This window comes from Opisthocomus hoazin, chromosome 11, assembly GCF_030867145.1.
Source record: "Opisthocomus hoazin isolate bOpiHoa1 chromosome 11, bOpiHoa1.hap1, whole genome shotgun sequence".
NCBI lineage: Eukaryota > Metazoa > Chordata > Aves > Opisthocomiformes > Opisthocomidae > Opisthocomus > Opisthocomus hoazin.
Window position 1 is genome coordinate 2,084,423 of NC_134424.1, and position 17,824 is coordinate 2,102,246.

At 49.3% G+C, this 17,824-nt stretch overlaps 1 protein-coding gene across 7 annotated transcripts in view; it reads right to left on the reverse strand.

Annotated features, from left to right (window-relative positions):
- Positions 1 to 17,824, reverse strand: part of ITPR1 (inositol 1,4,5-trisphosphate receptor type 1) — a 184,183-nt gene that overhangs the window by 34,657 nt on the left and 131,702 nt on the right. For all 7 annotated transcript variants that reach the window (XM_075433115.1, XM_075433114.1, XM_075433111.1 and 4 more), the window contains 8 exons: positions 14,624 to 14,804; positions 13,746 to 13,999; positions 7,579 to 7,779; positions 6,275 to 6,385; positions 3,987 to 4,082; positions 3,114 to 3,236; positions 1,993 to 2,097; positions 962 to 1,154 (listed from right to left, as the gene is read on the reverse strand). In XM_075433115.1, coding sequence (XP_075289230.1) covers positions 962 to 1,154; positions 1,993 to 2,097; positions 3,114 to 3,236; positions 3,987 to 4,082; positions 6,275 to 6,385; positions 7,579 to 7,779; positions 13,746 to 13,999; positions 14,624 to 14,804 — 1,264 coding nt within the window. The remainder of the gene's footprint in view (positions 1 to 961; positions 1,155 to 1,992; positions 2,098 to 3,113; positions 3,237 to 3,986; positions 4,083 to 6,274; positions 6,386 to 7,578; positions 7,780 to 13,745; positions 14,000 to 14,623; positions 14,805 to 17,824) is intronic.

Below are 17,824 nucleotides of genomic sequence, written 5' to 3' on the forward strand. Positions count from 1 at the left end.
TGCCCTCGTAACTGGAGTGGAGCTGGTTCGAGCATGGGGAACAACAGTGGTATCAGATGGCAGACGTTGACTGGAGCAGGAAATAACTGCTTTATCTCTCCCATTTCAGGGGGTCGTTGTTGGTAAATTCTAACCGCTCATCGCTGCCCACGGAAGCTGAGCCTCGTGTGCAACATCTCTCCTTTAGCAAAACAAGAATTTCATTTTTTTTTAAATAATTGTAAGCAAATGAGTTAGTTTGCTGGGAGAAGTAGTGGCACTGTATGGAGTAAAATGGAATAAAACATAATTTTAAAAGTTTTGCTAGCTGCCAGCAGGAACCTGGAAGGAAGGAAAAGCAGTGCTTGAAAATGCTTGCTTTCAGATATTTTAGCATGATGGGGCTGGAAAGGACTTAACCAACACATACGCCAGTTTATTCCTCGCCCAAAGAAAGGACAAATTCTGCTTCTACTATTGCTAGAAAATGCATGTTCAACCTGTTCTTAAATACCTCCATTGCTGGAGGTGCCATAAGTCCGTGCGGCATCACCCAGCCCTACTCCTCCTCGCAATGCAAGGGAACTGCTCCGTGTCTCCAGCGCAGGGAGGGAGAACAGACCACCGCCTTCTTCAGCTGAGTCCTCTCCATTCCTCCGTGCCCCCAAATGCCTTCTCATTTAAGCTAAGCCTCCACAAATTTGTTCCTTCCTGTTGGATCTTAAAAAAGACGACCTGTGCTCCTTCTTACCGCTCTCCCCTGGATCCCCTCCAGCTGGTCCATATTGCTCTCGCATTAAGCTTGCCTTCGTTACAGCATGTTGCTGTCGTGCAGAGGAGCAGGCTCTTTCAAACAATTATCAGGGTTGCTGCCACACTGGGGAACCATCTGCTACCGAGTCAGTGTCTCCAACGCCGCAAACCCGACCTCAGCGCCCCGCTGGTAACGCTCCACGCAGCCACGCCGGCACCAGCAACCTACCTCGCAATTTCTTTTGCCAGTTCATCTCATTAAAGAGGTCTTCTGATTTCATGAAGAAGTCATTGATCTTGCTGCCTTGCTCATCCCTCTCCGTGGTGTAATATATCCGCAGCTTGGACTCCTTCGTGAGGAATTCACAGATGCTGGGCACAGGGAAGACAATTTGCTCCATGGTACGGTCCGACCTGACGATCTGAAGAGCAGCCTTGTTAGACTTCTTCCTAGTTATTAAACGCTTTTATTTCTTGGTTTGTCTGCTTCTCCCCCCTCCCCTTCCAAACCAGCTACACGTAGAAACTTGGGCACGGTTTGCAGAACAGCAGCTTGGTAGAGACTTCACTTAATTTACCTTTCAAAGCAGGCCTACATTTAGCTCCAAGACTGATGATTTCTATGCTGCAGTCTTATCCCAACAATACCGTTCTCAGCTCGGACTTCCAAGGGGCCCCGTGAATCCTGCTCCAAAGCTGCACTGGATTTCAGAGCCATCTGGTCACCCAGCTCAGGAACCTTCACAAATTTTAGCCATGCATCTCACATGCAAGTGTGAGGAATAATTGTTACATTGCTTATTACAGAGTTTTGTGAGCTCTCCACGTTTGTGCGTGTTGTACTTTTCAAAGGCATCTTAGACTGCGCATCAGGCCAAAATGTCATTTTAATACAGAAAGAATGGCAAAAGCTACCGCTAACTTTTGGGATTCAGCAGTAGCACCGGCCAAAATGTAACAGAAGCGAAGCTACACTTCCTCCTGCCAACAGAGCTCTGCTCAGCTCCATCTTAAAGCCCACACATGACAGCTCAAAAATAGCTCCCCCCCAGCGGCTGTCGAAAAATAAAATAAATTAAAAAAAAAAGTGCCCTTCTATTCTCATGCCAAAGATGACAGTCCACACACAGGTAGTCAGTTCAACCAAAAGACCACGTATAATGGAGCCGGCGTTGAACTCCACCGCCTCTCTTCCCAGCAGCTCTCTGCGCAGCAGATCACCCCCCCCACCCCTCCCAGCAGCCACCAGTTCCCCCGCACCTCAATCTGTGCCGTGTGCTTGGCGTAGAACTCCAGCGCCTCGTCTCCCTCTATCTGACCTCCCGGCTTCAGCATGTTCTGCAGCTCTTTGTTATGACGAGCCAACTAAAATAAAGGAATGCACAGGGAGTGGGAGACACCAGATGTCTCTCTATGATATTAGATTTCTGATTTTTGGCATAAAAAAAGAAATAGTACGCAGTCAGCTGCTAAGAAAGGGCAAAGTTGACAGAAGGCTTGTTCTATTCCAACCCGACACCCTGCAGCTCTATTTTGGGAGCAAGTCAGAATGATTCAAATATGTATTTTTTTAATATCTGTGTGGTACTCCTCTTTTCCCCATCCTCTCCCACCCTTTGCCTGACTTGGGAAACTTTCTGAACAGTCGCGTTCAGTCTAGGTCTATCCTTCTACACCCACCCTAATTCAAAGGTCTGCTAATTGCAGTATCTAGGCAGGGGTGGAAGGGAAAATTAGCATCAACTGAAAAGCAGATGCACCGAGCACCGCTCCACGAACGCTTCTGGACGCTCTAAATTCATCCTACAGCGCAACGATGGTGGTTCTTCTCAGATGCTAAAGGAGCAAGAAGTCTCTAATGGACTGATCTATGCCACATCAATATACTAAGTAGATCTTGATATTTTTCCCCACCTCAGTCTTTTACCTTTCAACCACCACATCGTACCAATACAACAAGCCCGACTGGCTCCAACACAGAGAGAATGCAGCAAGAGCCATAAAAGCAGAGCGAGATTTCTGCTTACGATTTAAGCGATCCGTGAGTAGAATTTCTTTGGGAGTATAAAGGAACCTTTGATACGGCTGAAAAATAATACCTTGCTCCCCAGCACTGCCAAGAACCCGAATCACGTGTCTTCAGCAACTTGGTCAGCAGCCTGCCTGCTGCCCATTATAAAAGCAAGCTCGAAAAATTTTCTTACGTTATAGCATTTTCTTTTCTGATTCTCTAAGGGCTGGAACTTGCTCTGGTAAAAGGAGAACGTGCAGCAAGTTTGTCTCAGAGGTGAGCCGTTGAAACAATTTCAGGGAAAAGCGGACCTCTTGCTATTCACAGTTCGTGACACTTGGTGCTACAAAAGCTGTAGGTGAGATTCTACCTGATGAGCTAATATATAAATGTTGTGTCCCACGTTCCTCGGAGATGCCGCAAGATCTTCCCCATTCTCTCCATCCTCAAATTCTACTTCTCCTTGTAAATAAGCCTTCTTTATCACTTCCACCTAGAAAGACAGACACAGGCCAATGAGGACAGCTCAGGCTGAGGGTCGAAGTCTGCCAAGGCCAGTATACACACACCACTCTTACAGAAGTGAAAGGCAGCCGAGCATACGCATTGAAGAGGAAGGTCAGGGGGCTTCTCAATGTCCAGGATAAAGCAGGAGACCTGAACTCAGCATCTTCAGCCCAGCTCATCAACACAAGCAGCTAAACTTTACGTTCCCCTCCAAGTAATGCATTCTGGGCCACCCTCGTGGCACGCTGCATCGCATTCCGACCTCCGGCCCCCACCGAGACAAGCCGACAGTGTTTCAGCTGTACTTTGAATGTCCTGTTTGTGTTTTCACCGGTTAACACATTAACCAGCCCAAAAGCCTGCTACAGTCTACTGCACAGCTTTTAGGTCACAAGGAATTTTTGGTTCTCTCGGTCTCTTGTGCAAACGGCTTCTACGTTCAAAGCGTCAGATGATGCTTCTTCCCTGCCCTACTCAGGATGCTGAATGCCTCCTCTGTACCATTCACTGTGGCTTCCCTAACTGCTCGTGCTGCCTGGGAACAAGACAGACCTGTCCCCTGTGGATACTGCACTCGTTCAACCAAATCCTTGAAAGGTCTCCCAGCTGCCCGCAACCCATGCGCAGACCTCTGGCAGCACACCCGAGGTGGACACCATGGCCACCCCAGTCTCCCCAGCACTGCTCTACCTGGCTTGAAGGGAGTTGGGAGCTTTGGGGTGACCCAGGGACTCACCAGCTCTTTGGGCCTCATGTTGTAGAGGATCCTCTCCGCGTTCTCGCTGTCATGCCTGCTCTCCATGATCGCCAGGAGCAGTTTGGAAGCGTTGTTCTGAAGGGAGCAGAAAACAACGGCAATCACTGCCAGGAGTCAGAAAACGAGGGTACCCAGCTTGAGCAGTACCATCCCTGCTGCCCAGCAGGGCTGGAGACCCTCGTGTCTACAAACACAACCTGCGGGCAAGGCAGATCTTCCCAGCCAGACCACAGAATCACAGAATGGTAGGGGTTGGAAGGGACCTCTGTGGGTCACCCAGCCCAACCCCCTGCCCAAGCAGGGTCACCCAGAGCAGGGGGCACAGCACCGCGGCCAGGCGGGGCTGGAATATCTCCAGAGAAGGAGACTCCACAGCCTCCCTGGGCAGCCTGGGCCAGGGCTCCGTCACCCTCAGAGGGAAGAAGTTCTTCCTCGGGTTCAGCTGGAGCTTCCTCTGCTTCAGTTTGTGCCCGTTGCCCCTTGTCCTGTCGCTGGGCACCACTGGAACGAGTCCGGCCCCGTCCTCCTGACCCCCACCCTGCAGATATTTATGGGCATTTATTAGGTCCCCTCGCAGCCTTCTCTTCTCCAGGTTGAACAAGCCCAGCTCCCTCAGCCTCTCCTCGTAGGAGAGATGCTCCAGTCCCCTCCTCATCCTCGTAGCCCTCCGCTGGACTCTCTCCAGTAGCTCCTCATCTTTCTTGAACTGGGGAGCCCAGAACTGGACACAGTACTCCAGATGAGGCCTCACCAGGGCAGTGTAGAGGGGAAGGAGAACCTCCCTCGTCCTGCTGGCCACACTCTTCTTGATGCACCCCAGGATCCCATTGGCCTTCTTGGCACCCAGGGCACGCTGCTGGCTCATGGTCACCCTGTCGTCCACCAGGACACCCAGGTCCCTCTCCACAGAGCTGCTCTCCAGCAGGTCAGCCCCAGCCTGTACTGGTGCCTGGGGTTGTTCCTCCCCAGGGGCAGGACCCTGCCCTTGCCCTTGTTGAACCTCATCAGGTTCCTCTCTGCCCAACTCTCCAGCCTGTCCAGGTCTCGCTGGATGGCAGCACAGCCTGCTGGTGTATCCACCACTCCTCCCAGTGTGGTGTCATCAGCAAACTTGCTGAGGGTGACCACTGCAGGACTCTACAGCCTTCCCTCGCCAAGCACTCCCTCTCCTCTAATTATTCACATAAACTGGTAAAAAATACTATTAAGCTGTATATTTCTCAAACCCTACTTACTGGGAGACATTAAATTAACCCACGTCAAGCTTCAGATTTCTAAAATGCTGACGTTTCAAACTTGTATTAGAATTTTTTTTGTTTTAGAGAAGCTGCAGCATTACTACAAGCTCTCAACTCCAAAATGGTGCAGCTCAGCTTTACCGAAGGCACTGTTGATTAAATCAAAGGACAGCCAAGGCTGAAGACACAGACGTGCTTTGCTGCTTTTAACTGAAAATTACTCTGCGACCTGCTCATGCCAAGAAATACAGGGAGGAAATGGGAAACTACCACAAGGCACCAGACTACTTTAATATGAACAATTAAGATTAAAATCCATCATGACTGACAATAAAAACCAATAAAAGTATTTAATTTTGAAGTATAATGCTAATTGAGTCTAAAAGCATTTTTTATTTAGAATAATAAAAAACCCACATTACCCATAATAATGGCGTGAGTCGGCAACGGAAAACAACTAGACTTTGCGCTATAAGACAGGACAATAAGTCAGAAATATTTCCTTTCTAAAACACAGGCTGAAGCAGGAGTGCTCTGTGACTACTCTTGCTAGAAGACAGCCTGCTAGCGTATTTTGAACCCAGCACCAGGGCTCATTATTTCACCACTAATATGAACAGCCCTAAAAAATTCTTGATGATTAAACATCAACTGATTAAACAGCAGCAATAAAGTATTAAGGAACTGCACGTAGCATGAGAAACCTCACTTCCATTGTACATGAAAAAGCTCACCGACAACACAGAAGTTTTGGTTGGCTTTCCATTTTTAACAGGAAATTACCTTAGGATTCTTCAGCATATCCTGACGGCCTGCACCCCCCCATCTGAAAACTGGTGGCTCCATGTTATCAATCAAAATATGAAATACCCATGACAAACAATCTTTGGGCGCTGCCTCCAGCTCACTGATGCATATAATTTTTTGGTACTTATGAATATTGGGATATAACAAACACCCACATAATTCCAACAGTAAAACTATGTTTCAGCTTACTATTCATGGGGAACACACAAAATAGTCACTTGCCTTCAGTTCCAGCACAAGGTCCATCCTCTTCTTCCCCAAAGGGTTGATGTCATTGAGAATTAGCGCTGTGATGATGTCAATGCCGTTGGACTCGTGAGTAGCAATGCAGTTCTGTCCAAAGAAAATTCATCAAACTGCACTAACTGTCTACACTAAAAATGCAGCCTAGGCTGGTGACCCAGCCAGAAGAGTCACCTCTTTCATCACCTCGTAAGCTGTTTGAGATGGATAATTGAACAGAAAACTCCCGTCAGTGGAATAATAAGTGATTAAGGCATTTTGTCTCAAGGTTTTCCTATCACCATCAGCCACGGCATGTCCTACTGAAACCACCCAGCTGCAGAAGCAGAAAGCAACACAGCTGATAAACCAAGCGTTTACATGCCAAAGCATCCAGGCTTAACCCATAGCTAAGGAAGTAGACTGTTTTACTAAGATTAGGGAGAGTTTTCTTTATTTCAGATGTGCCAGTCAACACCTACTTCAGTCCTGTCTAACCAAAGAACGTGAATTTCCGTAGCCTTCTTGCTTACCCTTTAACCTTGCTTTGGTAACAGCCAATAACGAAAACGTACAAGCTGATGGTAGCTTGCTGCCCTCAAAATCCAGCTCCCTGCTGTCGCCGAGTTGCAGGGATGCACACCCATATCTAAAGGGTGTTATTCCACCCGCTCCGTACTACAGAGAGAAACTTCCGGTTCTGAGCTGACCTGCGCAGCTCTCTCTTTAGTCTGGTTTATTCTAGACCTCAGACTTCAGCGGACTCGTTGAAACAGTTCTACCAAGAGTCATGTTTAGACCAGCGCAGGGACAGTCGGCAGGGACACGCACCTGGCTCTACCCACAAGACTGTGTCTGAAAGCAACCTCAACCCCACGGTTATCACCTTCATTAACGGACCTCCAGAGCTCAACCTTCTCCCATCCGGCTGCGGAGCCACATTTCTGGCCTCATTTGCAACAGAGTTTGGTTTTAGCAATATTTTTACTATAAAGTATTTCAAGTACAAAAATTCCCCACTCTCTCTCTCAAGTCTAATAATGCAACTTAAATCCTAGGCAAAGCAGAAGAATCTCTACTGCTTTGAGTGGTTCAACTCAGAGAGGGCCTTCAGAAAGAGAATTTGATTATTATGAGTTTATAAAGAAAAAAAAAACCCCAAACCAAACCCCCTTTGTAGGGCAAGTAAAGGGAGCAGCGTTGTAAGACACCACCAGTCCGTAAGACCGAGAGCCCAGCCCAGCAGAGCGCACGCCAGGCGTAGGGAGGAGGGGCAACGCTTTGCGCCGCGATGGATGCTTTACCTGATTTTCGTGGCAAGGCCCCTGGCAGTACTCGGTCAAACTTTCCAGCGTCTGGTTGATCAGCGCGACGTTTTTCTCGTTGATGTACAGACCAAGCAGTCCCAGCCCGCCAGTTGTGCTCCCACAGATGCAGTCCAGGAACTGCAGGGTCTCGCACACCAAGTTGTAGTTGGTCTTGTTGTTCTGGCAGCGAAGGAAATTCTGCGAGGAGAGTGTCGAAGCCGGGAGGGAAGGGGAAGAAAACAACAGACAAACCGACGTTGGGATCGTCACGTTTTATTAAGTTCATCGACGTGCAGTTGCACTGCAGGGCGCATCGCTCTAATTTCACCGGAGCCTGGACAAGCGATTTAAGCCTCTCTCGGGGCTTGCTTGCAGTGCGCTGCTCTCTTGGGCAGCTCGTGGGCTCCAAGCTCTGCAGCAGACACGCAGCAATGAACAGAGCGCATCCATCAGAGCGCTGAGACCCAGCACGGAACCGGCCATTCGCTGTGGATCAGCAAGCTCTCCTGAGCCTGGAAGCCTCCCTTCTCGCCTCCGTGCTCACCACCACCGCGGGCTCTCCCCTCCCGAGCCCCTTCTCCATGACAGCAGCAGCGATTCCCCGGCTCTGGCTTCACGGCAGCTCCACCCGCACCCGCGGCACGGAGGCACCCGACCGCACGCCTCGGAGGAAGGCCTCCTGAAACGCAGCTCTCTCAGCTGCACGGCTTCCCACGTAATTACTGCAATCCCTGCTTGAAGCTGCTGATTAGGAGCAGCTCCTCTAATGAAACGCCAGATTTATCAGCATGGATTAAACATGTTTCCTCTCTCCTCTGTTCTGAAAGAAAAAAAAAAACCCAACCCAACCAAAACAAAGAAGGACAACTCGTGACAAACAACGTCCCAGTGACTCAGACACTGTCGGTGTGTTCCAGCGGCACGCTGTAAAAACGGATAGCCACCACCACCTTCTTTTCACAGAAAACTACTACTACTACAGAATAGTAGGGGTTGGAAGGGACCTCTGTGGGTCATCTGGTCCAACCCTCCTGCTGAAGCAGGGTCACCTACAGCAGGCTGCACAGGACCTTGTCCAGGCGGGTCTGGAATATCTCCAGAGAAGGAGACTCCACAACCTCCCTGGGCAGCCTGGGCTAGTGCTCCGTCACCCTCAGAGGGAAGAAGTTCTCAAAGAAGTTCTCAAAGTTCCTCAAAGAGAACTCCTATCCTGCTTAATTCTAGCAGGTTACACACCACTTCACAAAGTGGACTCCAAACCCCTCAGATGAACAAGACGCACGGGACTACGGAGCCGGCGAGGTCTTTTCTGCCAGGCTGCAGAGGAGCGCGGTTAACTGATTGCCTCCAGTGCCTGCGTCAGACTAAGTCTTTTAAGGCAAACAGACTGAGAAATTGCCAGATTCAATCGAAGGCTAAGCTAAAAAAGGAAAATGCTGTCTACGAATGCAGACTAAAGGTGACAGTGATTCAGCACATTTCAGCTGATTGCTCATTTAGTATCCTGACTTTTGATTAACTTGTCAGAACGTGGAAAGGTTGATGCTACAGAAATCAGAGCTCGTGCCTTCCCTCCTGGAGAAAAGCAAAAATAATGGATAATACTGAAAGCAATGACACAAAACACTCCCTGGCTGCAGTATGGCATTTACTCTGATTACAGCTAGGTTTATACCAGCCTTAGCTTCTTGATCCAAAGTCAATAAACACAAAGGAAAGAGGAGGAATGAGGCACAGGAGGCAAAAGGCCGATGTCAGACAGCTAAACAAGGGGAAGGAAAAAATCCTAGAAAACAAGACCCTGCTGCACTGTGAGAAACTGCCCATGGGGAACGTCTGTTGCCGTCTCCGCCAGTACAGATCGAGCTCTTCAGTTTCTGACATCCAGAGCATCTCGCAGGCTGCACAGTGGGAACACCACTCTGCGGTATCGAACGTGCCATCCCACTGCTTTCAGCGGGAACGAACCCAAGATACCATCCACAGGACCCCGAGTTCAGAATAAGGAGCTACAGGTTCAGCTAGAACACATGAAAAACGTGCAGCTTGTGGGATCCCGAGGAGAACAGGGGGAAAACAGCATCCATACTGCCCGAGTTTCAGGATCCTACATGATCCTGAGAGATCTCTGATCCTGAGAGAGAAATACCTTCTGATGGGACCAAGTGCACTCAAAGCCAGGCACTCTTTAAACTCCCACCTTTGCGAATCACCTTCTGGAGACGCTGAGCGGACTTCAGGCTACCGTTCATCTTCAGGGAGCCCCGTCCTCCCCGTTTCTGGGGTACACGAGCAGACAGGGCTACGCCTGCAAAGGCAGCATCGGCAGCCGGTTCGGAATGCCTCTACGGCACGCCGGGGTGTTGGAGACCACTTCCCAGCACACAGCCGAAAGCCAAGCACCCTTCAGAGAAAACACGATGACTACAACCAAAACTGGCTGCTTTGGGAACGCTAGCTTGGTTAGCTCAAGGAGGGATGGACACGGAACCCTTGGAAGGAACAGTTCTGCCATCGAAGTGGGTAATTCCCCCAAAAGCCTGAATGTTTTCTTTGGGCAGTCTTTGTTTTAGCAGAAATCTGATCCCCAACTGGAAAGAGTTCGCAAAGAAAGAACATAAATAAGAAGAAAGTCTTAATAAAGAGATATTTTTAAGCGATCGGATTTTTCTTCACAAGCAGCCAGGTAAGGCAAGGCATCTGTCACTGAATACAGGCTCCCTCCTTGGTCTCACAAAGTTAATTCTCACACGTGCTTCTTGCCTAAACCACGACGAGCTAAACCAGTTCATGCTCTGCATTCAGCAGTCCTGCTCCGCTAGCCGAATTATCGAACCCCTCTCCTGCAGCACGCAGAGCTTTGCTGTTCTTCACTACCTAGGCTACGTCTCCAGGGATCATGAATAAAAGAAACTGTCAAACCCAGTGATAACCATTGTATCAATTCCTGCTCTGTTTGCACAAAAGCAGTACGTAACCTGTCAGCTTAGACCTTTAATCTGAGCATGACCGGCTAGCCTATTACTACAATATTTTTATTTCACAGAAATAACTCACTTGGTAAGAAAAAAAAAAAAAAAAAAGAATCGGAGCAGTATGTTTTTCCCCCGAAGATGGGATTTTGAAGCGTAGCGCTGGAGCTGGGCGGAAGGCTGCTGGGTGCCACCAGCACTGGAGGGAGGGTAGCAACCAGCCTGGTGACAGCAATTCAGAGCCGCCACAGCTTTGCTGGCAAGGCCAAGCTCTTGCACCGAATCACGGGTCAGACCTAATCCAAGTTTAATAAGAGCACCCAAGTACCCGTGTGCCGAGAGAGACACAGAGATATCAAGAGTACTCCCCAGCAAAATTTGATGCACCCAGCCTGACGCGGGTAACAAAACAGACCTAAGCATCCACCTGGTTGTCCCAGGCCTTGGCATCAGTTTGCAGAAAATATTGCAACTCCTCCTCCAGACCCACGGAGTGAGCTGGAGGGGGACAGCATCCTGACCGCGCAACACGGAGCAAACCGCAGTTCTGTCTGCGAAGGGAACAACCGAGCGATGCAAAGTGCACAGCACTGCAACTCCCTAAGCCATCTCACAGAGTCACAGAATGGTGGGGGTTGGAAGGGACCTCTGTGGGTCACCCAGCCCAACCCCCTGCCCAAGCAGGGTCACCCAGAGCAGGCTGCACAGCACCGCGGCCAGGCGGGGCTGGAATATCTCCAGAGAAGGAGACTCCACAGCCTCCCTGGGCAGCCTGGGCCAGGGCTCCGTCACCCTCAAAGGGAAGAAGTTCTTCCTCGGGTTCAGCTGGAGCTTCCTCTGCCTCAGTTTGTGCCCATTGCCCCTTGTCCTGTCGCTGGGCACCACTGGAATGAGTCTGGCCCCGTCCTCCTGACACCCACCCTGCAGATATTTCTAAGGTCCCCTCTCAGCCTTCTCCAGGCTCAAAAGCACATACCAGCTCCTACAGCCGGGACTTTCATTGTCCTGTTTTTGCACAACATCAGGCTACCCATAATTGCTAGCGGCTGGTAAAACACTTGGTTTGTCAAACCTGCAACTGGGCAGGTGATTCCTATCCACTTCTAATTCAAATCTGACTTACTCAGTCTTGGAAGACACACACTTCCAGAGTAGGTCTTACTCCTTTGAGCAGCGAGTCCATTGGCAATACTGAGACGGAGTTCAGCTACGACGTACTACCTGCAGACGCAAAGCTTTTGAAGCTTCAGCCACTCCTGCCTCCCTTCAGGGCTGAAGGAGAAAGGCAAGCACCATGGCAGGCAAGCAGCAAGAGGATTATATTTGAAAAAGTTGTTCCTCGCACCTTTTTTTTTTTTTTTTAAAAAAAAAAAAACCCCTCTTTCCTCCCAGAGCTGACTGCAGCTACCTGCTGTCTGGGGAATTTAACTGTTCGGGGTGGTGAACAGCTCAGGGCGAGTGTCTGCGCTGGCTTGAATCCAGCTTTGCTCCTATAGCTTTCGGTGCCCAGGCAAAGGCAGCAGCAGCAAGGCATCATGTGCGTTGCGGTTTGGACCCCTGCCACAGAAAACTGCCGTCCTACTTGTCTCCGACATCGCTAACGGCATGAAAATTGCTTGACAAAACAAAGATCAAATAGTTTTTTTTTTTGAAAAAAATTAGGAGAAACCCTGATGTATGTAACCCCGGCGCCTACAAATCGCTAAAGCGATGCCATGTTCGCAGAGCACGAGCATTACCATGCAGATTGGATTCCACACCTTGCCAGCAGCAGGGCACGCCAGTTCAGCAGAAGCCATTTGGCAGGTCTGAAAAGCGCTCACGCAGGGTCCCGCGTTTCTGGCGTGCCGCACGACAATACGCAATCACGGCAATTACTCCTCCTTCGCGAGGGCGTTGAGTGCATTGCACCGCGTCTCACCAGCTCCTCGCTCGCATCCGGTTCTAACCCGGCGGCAGCGGTTACGCTGAACAAAAATCATGGTAATTGCAGGCCATTTGTAAGCAAAAGATCTTATCTCCCGTGGAGGCACGCGCTAGATGGGATTACTGATGTGCAAGTTCTGGGCTCGCTATTTGAAATTATAAAACACATCGGAGAGTATCACAAAACAGTGGAGGCTGGCAGGCACCTTCGGAGAGCGTCTACTCCAACCCCCTCGCCCTGTCGTGGGGCACCACCGAGCAGAGCCTGGCTCCGTCCTCTTCATGCCCCCCCGTCAGGTATTTATATGCACGGGTGAGACACCTTGAGCCTTCTTCTCTCCAGCCTGACCTCTCCAGCTCCCTCTGCCTCTCCTTGACCATGGGATGCTCCAGTCCCTTAGTCATCTCCGAGACTCCCTGCTGGACTCAGCAGCCCAGGACTGGACCCAGCACTCCACAGGGGGCCTGGGGTATCCCACCAGGCACGGTGGACTTGTGCATGTCCAGCTTGTTGGAAGGTTTCCTAAACCTGTTCTCCTCCCTTGAGGGTAAGTCATCCTTGCTCCAGATCTCCCCGCTCTGGTCTCAGGAACCCAGGGTTTGTGAAGGATGGTCTTACCAGGGAAGACCAAGTTGCAGGTGGCATTGAGCACCTTGGCCTTCTCCATGTCCTTTATCACCACGGCCTCCGCCCCCTTCAGCAGCAGACCCATGCTCTCCCTAGTCTCCTCCTGCTGCAGATACAACCTAGAAACCCTTCTTGTTGCCCTTCATGTCCCTCACCAGATTCAGCTCCAGCTGAGGCTTTCCTGATACCATCCCCACGTGCTCAACTCTATGTACGTGAACAGGTCCGTGCAAACTCATGAGAATTGAACCTGTTCACTGGAAAGCAAGCACATGCCTGAGGGCTGCTGGGACCAAAGTCCCAATGCTCTCTTTATTTTCCTACACGATTTTTTTTTTCTTTCCTTCCCCTCTCAAGAGTAGATCAGTAAACACTTGCTTGCTTTAAGTATATACTTCTAAAAAGCCCCATCAAGTGCTGACCCCACCACCTTTTACATACATTGAGAAGACCACTGAACACCGGCTAACCGGACTTCCCTCTGTTTGCCCAGAAAGGTCTCAATAGTTTTTTTGGATTATCTTTAAGGCCAAAGAAAATAGTCGGTCACATATCAGTTTAAAAAAGCACGGGACCGATGCGACAGCAGTGACTGCACGAGGCGAGACGAGCACTCCTGCACAGGAACCAGGCTGTACCTGCAAATCCCGGTTGTGGTTTTCACAGAGCAGCTGCAAGAACCGGAGGATGGGCTGCATTATTGAGATCACAGCACTCATCTCCAGGTCATCCTTGCTCTTGTCTGCCGCAGACTGCGCTCCTTCTCCTGCTGAATAATGGTCATCAGGATCAGCCTCCCGCCGGTAAGTGTTGTAAGCCTTTCTTGTAGCCGCAGAGGCCTCCAGTAGCTGGTCCCGGACCTCCTCGGTAATTTGGGTCATAGGCTCTCTCACTAAAACACACAAGAACAGATCTTCCTCAGGCAAAGCGAATAACGGAGACCAGAGAATCTATTCACACGTTTCCCGTTACAGTTTCACACGCAGGCCAGCTACTCATCGTCCGTTCTTTTGGTAAGTACGTTTAGTGTGACGTGAGGGTCTCCAGTTTAGAAGGGTATCATGTCACTCTCTTTGCACCTTTTATGCGAGCCACATTAAAGTTATCAACTCTGGTATTAATTGGTTAGGGCACACACATCTAGCACTATCAGGGGTTACGATAAAAGGACCTGCTATAGAAGAAAATTAGGATTGCTGCACTTATTGTTAGAGAAGGCACTGACCACAACCCACAGTCCAGGGTCGTTACTACGGATCAGATTTGGGCAGCTTGTCACGACAGACAAGGCGGCAGAGTCTCATCTCAGAAATATTTTTCATCATTTCAATAGCACAATCTCACACATGGATGAAGAGGGGATGCAGCTCTTGAAATCCCGAGCCAGGGCACCACTGATCTCTGAACTTTGCTCTGTGGGATCAGAGATCAGAGCATTATTGCAGCAGTTGCAAGGAGTTCAAAACACAGCATTTCACTCCCTTGTCACTTCAGAAACGGAACAGCTGGGGATTACCTCTCTTCCTGCTCGGTACATCTCTGTCTGAGTCTTCATCTTTCTTTTTATTTCCTAAGTCACTCGTGTTGACTGTGACAGTCGTCTTAATTTCTTGCTGTGCCACTTTCATGCGATCATAAAAAACCTTGAAGAACTTCTCAGATTTCTTATCTTCCGTCAGTCGGCAGAAGAACGAATGCTACAAGAGAAAATGGAGCAGGATCTATACCTTCATACACAGGTTTCAATACAGATTGCCTCACCTCTCTGCACTGCGTGCTGTCCTGAAGGACTGGCAGGTTAATTAGTTTTCAGTACACCGAAACCTAGAGCAATGGAAACTCGTACTTTACCGTTAGGGAAGCCCGAGTGTGTCAGCTACGTTAGCTCCCTTATTAACAGCTTCCAAATACATTTTTTAAAAAAAGTGAGTGCAGTAAATCAGACTAGCCCTAATACATTCAGGCAGCACGCTTCTCTCCCAACAATGGAGCTAAGGTAAGGCAGCGACAATGGAATTATCGACAATTTGATTCTTAGCTCAGAAACAAAAGAGCATGAGCAAAATACGGAGAACTGTCCTGCCTTCCCGCCCTCAAACCAAAGGGACGGTGACTCATAACATGCAATAGTCAATGTTAATCACAGTCCAAAAAAGTACAAACATGTAACGAGGGATATTTCAGGCGAAGTTTCCGTTGCCCTGTTTGCAGCAGACTTCTTAACACTCCTTTTAATTCCTACTCTAATCTGTCTTTAAGTGACAGGAAAACTGAAAGCATTGACGACTTTTAAAAAGGTTTATGAATGTTCTTCTGCCCCTATGTGCACAGAGACAGAAAGTTCTTCCTAAAATTGAGGAGAATACAAATCATGTGCAGGTCAGCAAGGAGCCAACACAGTGAGCGATCAGACAACTCTTGATGAAACCAATATGCTGTTACATAAATCAGGACCAGAGCTTAAACACGACTGAAGGATGAACTTGTAAGTGGGTCACCTTATGCAGGGTATTATGAAAGTAGTTAGCATTCTGCAGCGGCTCACGATCCAACAGCTTTACATGATGAATAGGAACGAAGCCTGATTTATTGAAAAAACAAATTAAAATGGGAATAGCAATATATCCTGCCCGCTTTCCTGCGCAGCGGAGCACACGAGGCCGTCTCTGGTACGCCTGCCTTTGATCGCTCCCGAGCAGCTGCAGTCAGAACAGCGCAGAATGACTTTGACACGCTCGTACCGCTGCATCTGTGATTACAGAGGAGCAGCGCGACCATCTAGAGAAGTTGGTCAAGACTCACACGAGAGATCCCTCCCACCACTGCAATACCTTCTACCTGCCCAGAGAATCTCAGGTGAACTCTTCAGAGTTCATTCTTACTCCTAGTGTTGAACAGAGAGGATGGAAGGGAGAACCCAGCGCGGGCATCGCACGTCAGCACGGCCAGCCACACCGGTGCCTTCTCCTGACACCCGCTGCGCAGCCCGCTGAAACAGACGTGCCAGAGCACGGCGAGAGACGCCTTCTGCCAAAAGCCGTTGCAAGAGAAACTGGGCTGGGCCCCGGGACACGATGCAAGCAGATCTGGGCCCCCGATTCGTTTAACAGTATTTGTAGAATTGTTCTCTAATCCAATACTTCATACCAAGAATTTTAACGTTTTCTCATAAAATATATCCAAATAAAACCACCCTTCGTCTGATGACCGTTTACTTCTCCAGATGTTTTGTTGTTCTAAGCCGGTTCTTTGACCTGACCAGACCCAGTGGACCCAAGAGATGCATGGACACGGTTACCCCGAGCTGCAGACCAGTAACCAAAGCCAGGGCTGGTGACCTGACAGAGCCACCCCTTCGCAGCACCATCTCTTACTTGGTGGCTACAAGCAGAGGCAGAGGAAGAGTCTGCATCTACGTTGCACCTTGAAAATTTTACCAGTCTCACGCCACAAGAACACCCATCATGATCTTTTACGGACAGACCAACACAAGCCATTTACTGCAAAAGCAGGCGATTTGCTCGTCGGCTGAGCCATGGGTGTTCCCCTGGCTGCACAGCTCAAGAGCACGCACAGGAGGAGTCTCCCTGCCATCAAGCAGCTGTGGAGGAAAAAAAATTTTTTTTAATGAACCACGTTGAAGAAATTCTTGCATGCTTGTAATTGTTACTTGCTGACAGGCTTGATTTTTGTCGTCTTTTCAAGCTTCTTAACTGACTTTCCACTGTACTTCAGAGAAAAAACACATGAAACGAGCATTTCCAGTAAAGCTTTCTTGGGCGTGCTGCGCATACGTTCAATGGTTGTCACAAAATGATTGTTTCAGTTTAGGTCAGGATGCCTAACACCTTCACACATATGAATCAACCACATGCCAGCTATCAAAGACACTGTGTTTCAAGAGGTGTGATCTTGCAAGTTGTGCCAGAGCAGGTAATTGGTGGTGATAATTACGACAGAAATCCTAAAATTTATTTACAGATATAGCCTCAAAATAAAAACTGGAAAAATCTCCTGTTTTAAAAGGGAAAGAGCGGCTACTTTAGACTACCACATGCCACTGTCCTGGCTTGCACATCGATGTCGTGCAACCACAAGCAAGGCTGCAGAGACAGCAAGCGTGCTACAGGAGAGCAGCCTGGAACGAAGAGAACAGCAGACTCTGCTTGTACGCATTTTTGGAGAATCGTTCTTTTAACGTACCACTGACACGGGAGCATTTGGCATCAGCCCTTCCTTCGAGGGCCCCTGACGAAGGTGACGCAAACCCAGAAGCCAAGCATCTGGTCAGCGAGAGCGAGCGCTGTCCTCGGCGCCCAGGTGGAGAAGCCCAAGCTGGCTCCTCATCGCCCAGCCTTACCCTGCCGATTCGGCCACCAGCCAGCTGGGACTTGTGATCTTCTACAGACCGACCGCAGGGCAGGGAACCGTGACCCGTAACACACCAGTACGTGGACTGCAGCTGGCTATCCCCGGACAAGGGATCGGAGGAGAAGCTACCTGAAAGGCAAGCGAAGGTACGAGCTTCACCTTGTGCTCGAGATGCTGGCGGTGGACCAGTTGCCTGCTCTTAGAGCGCTAAAACCATGCAGTATGAAACTGTATTTCATTTCAGCTCTGTTTTGTTGTTGTCATTGAACAAGCAACATCACATGAAACAGAAGATCATGAGGTTGGTTTTCTGAATGCCAGATTCAGCAAACAGCTTTACAAGCAC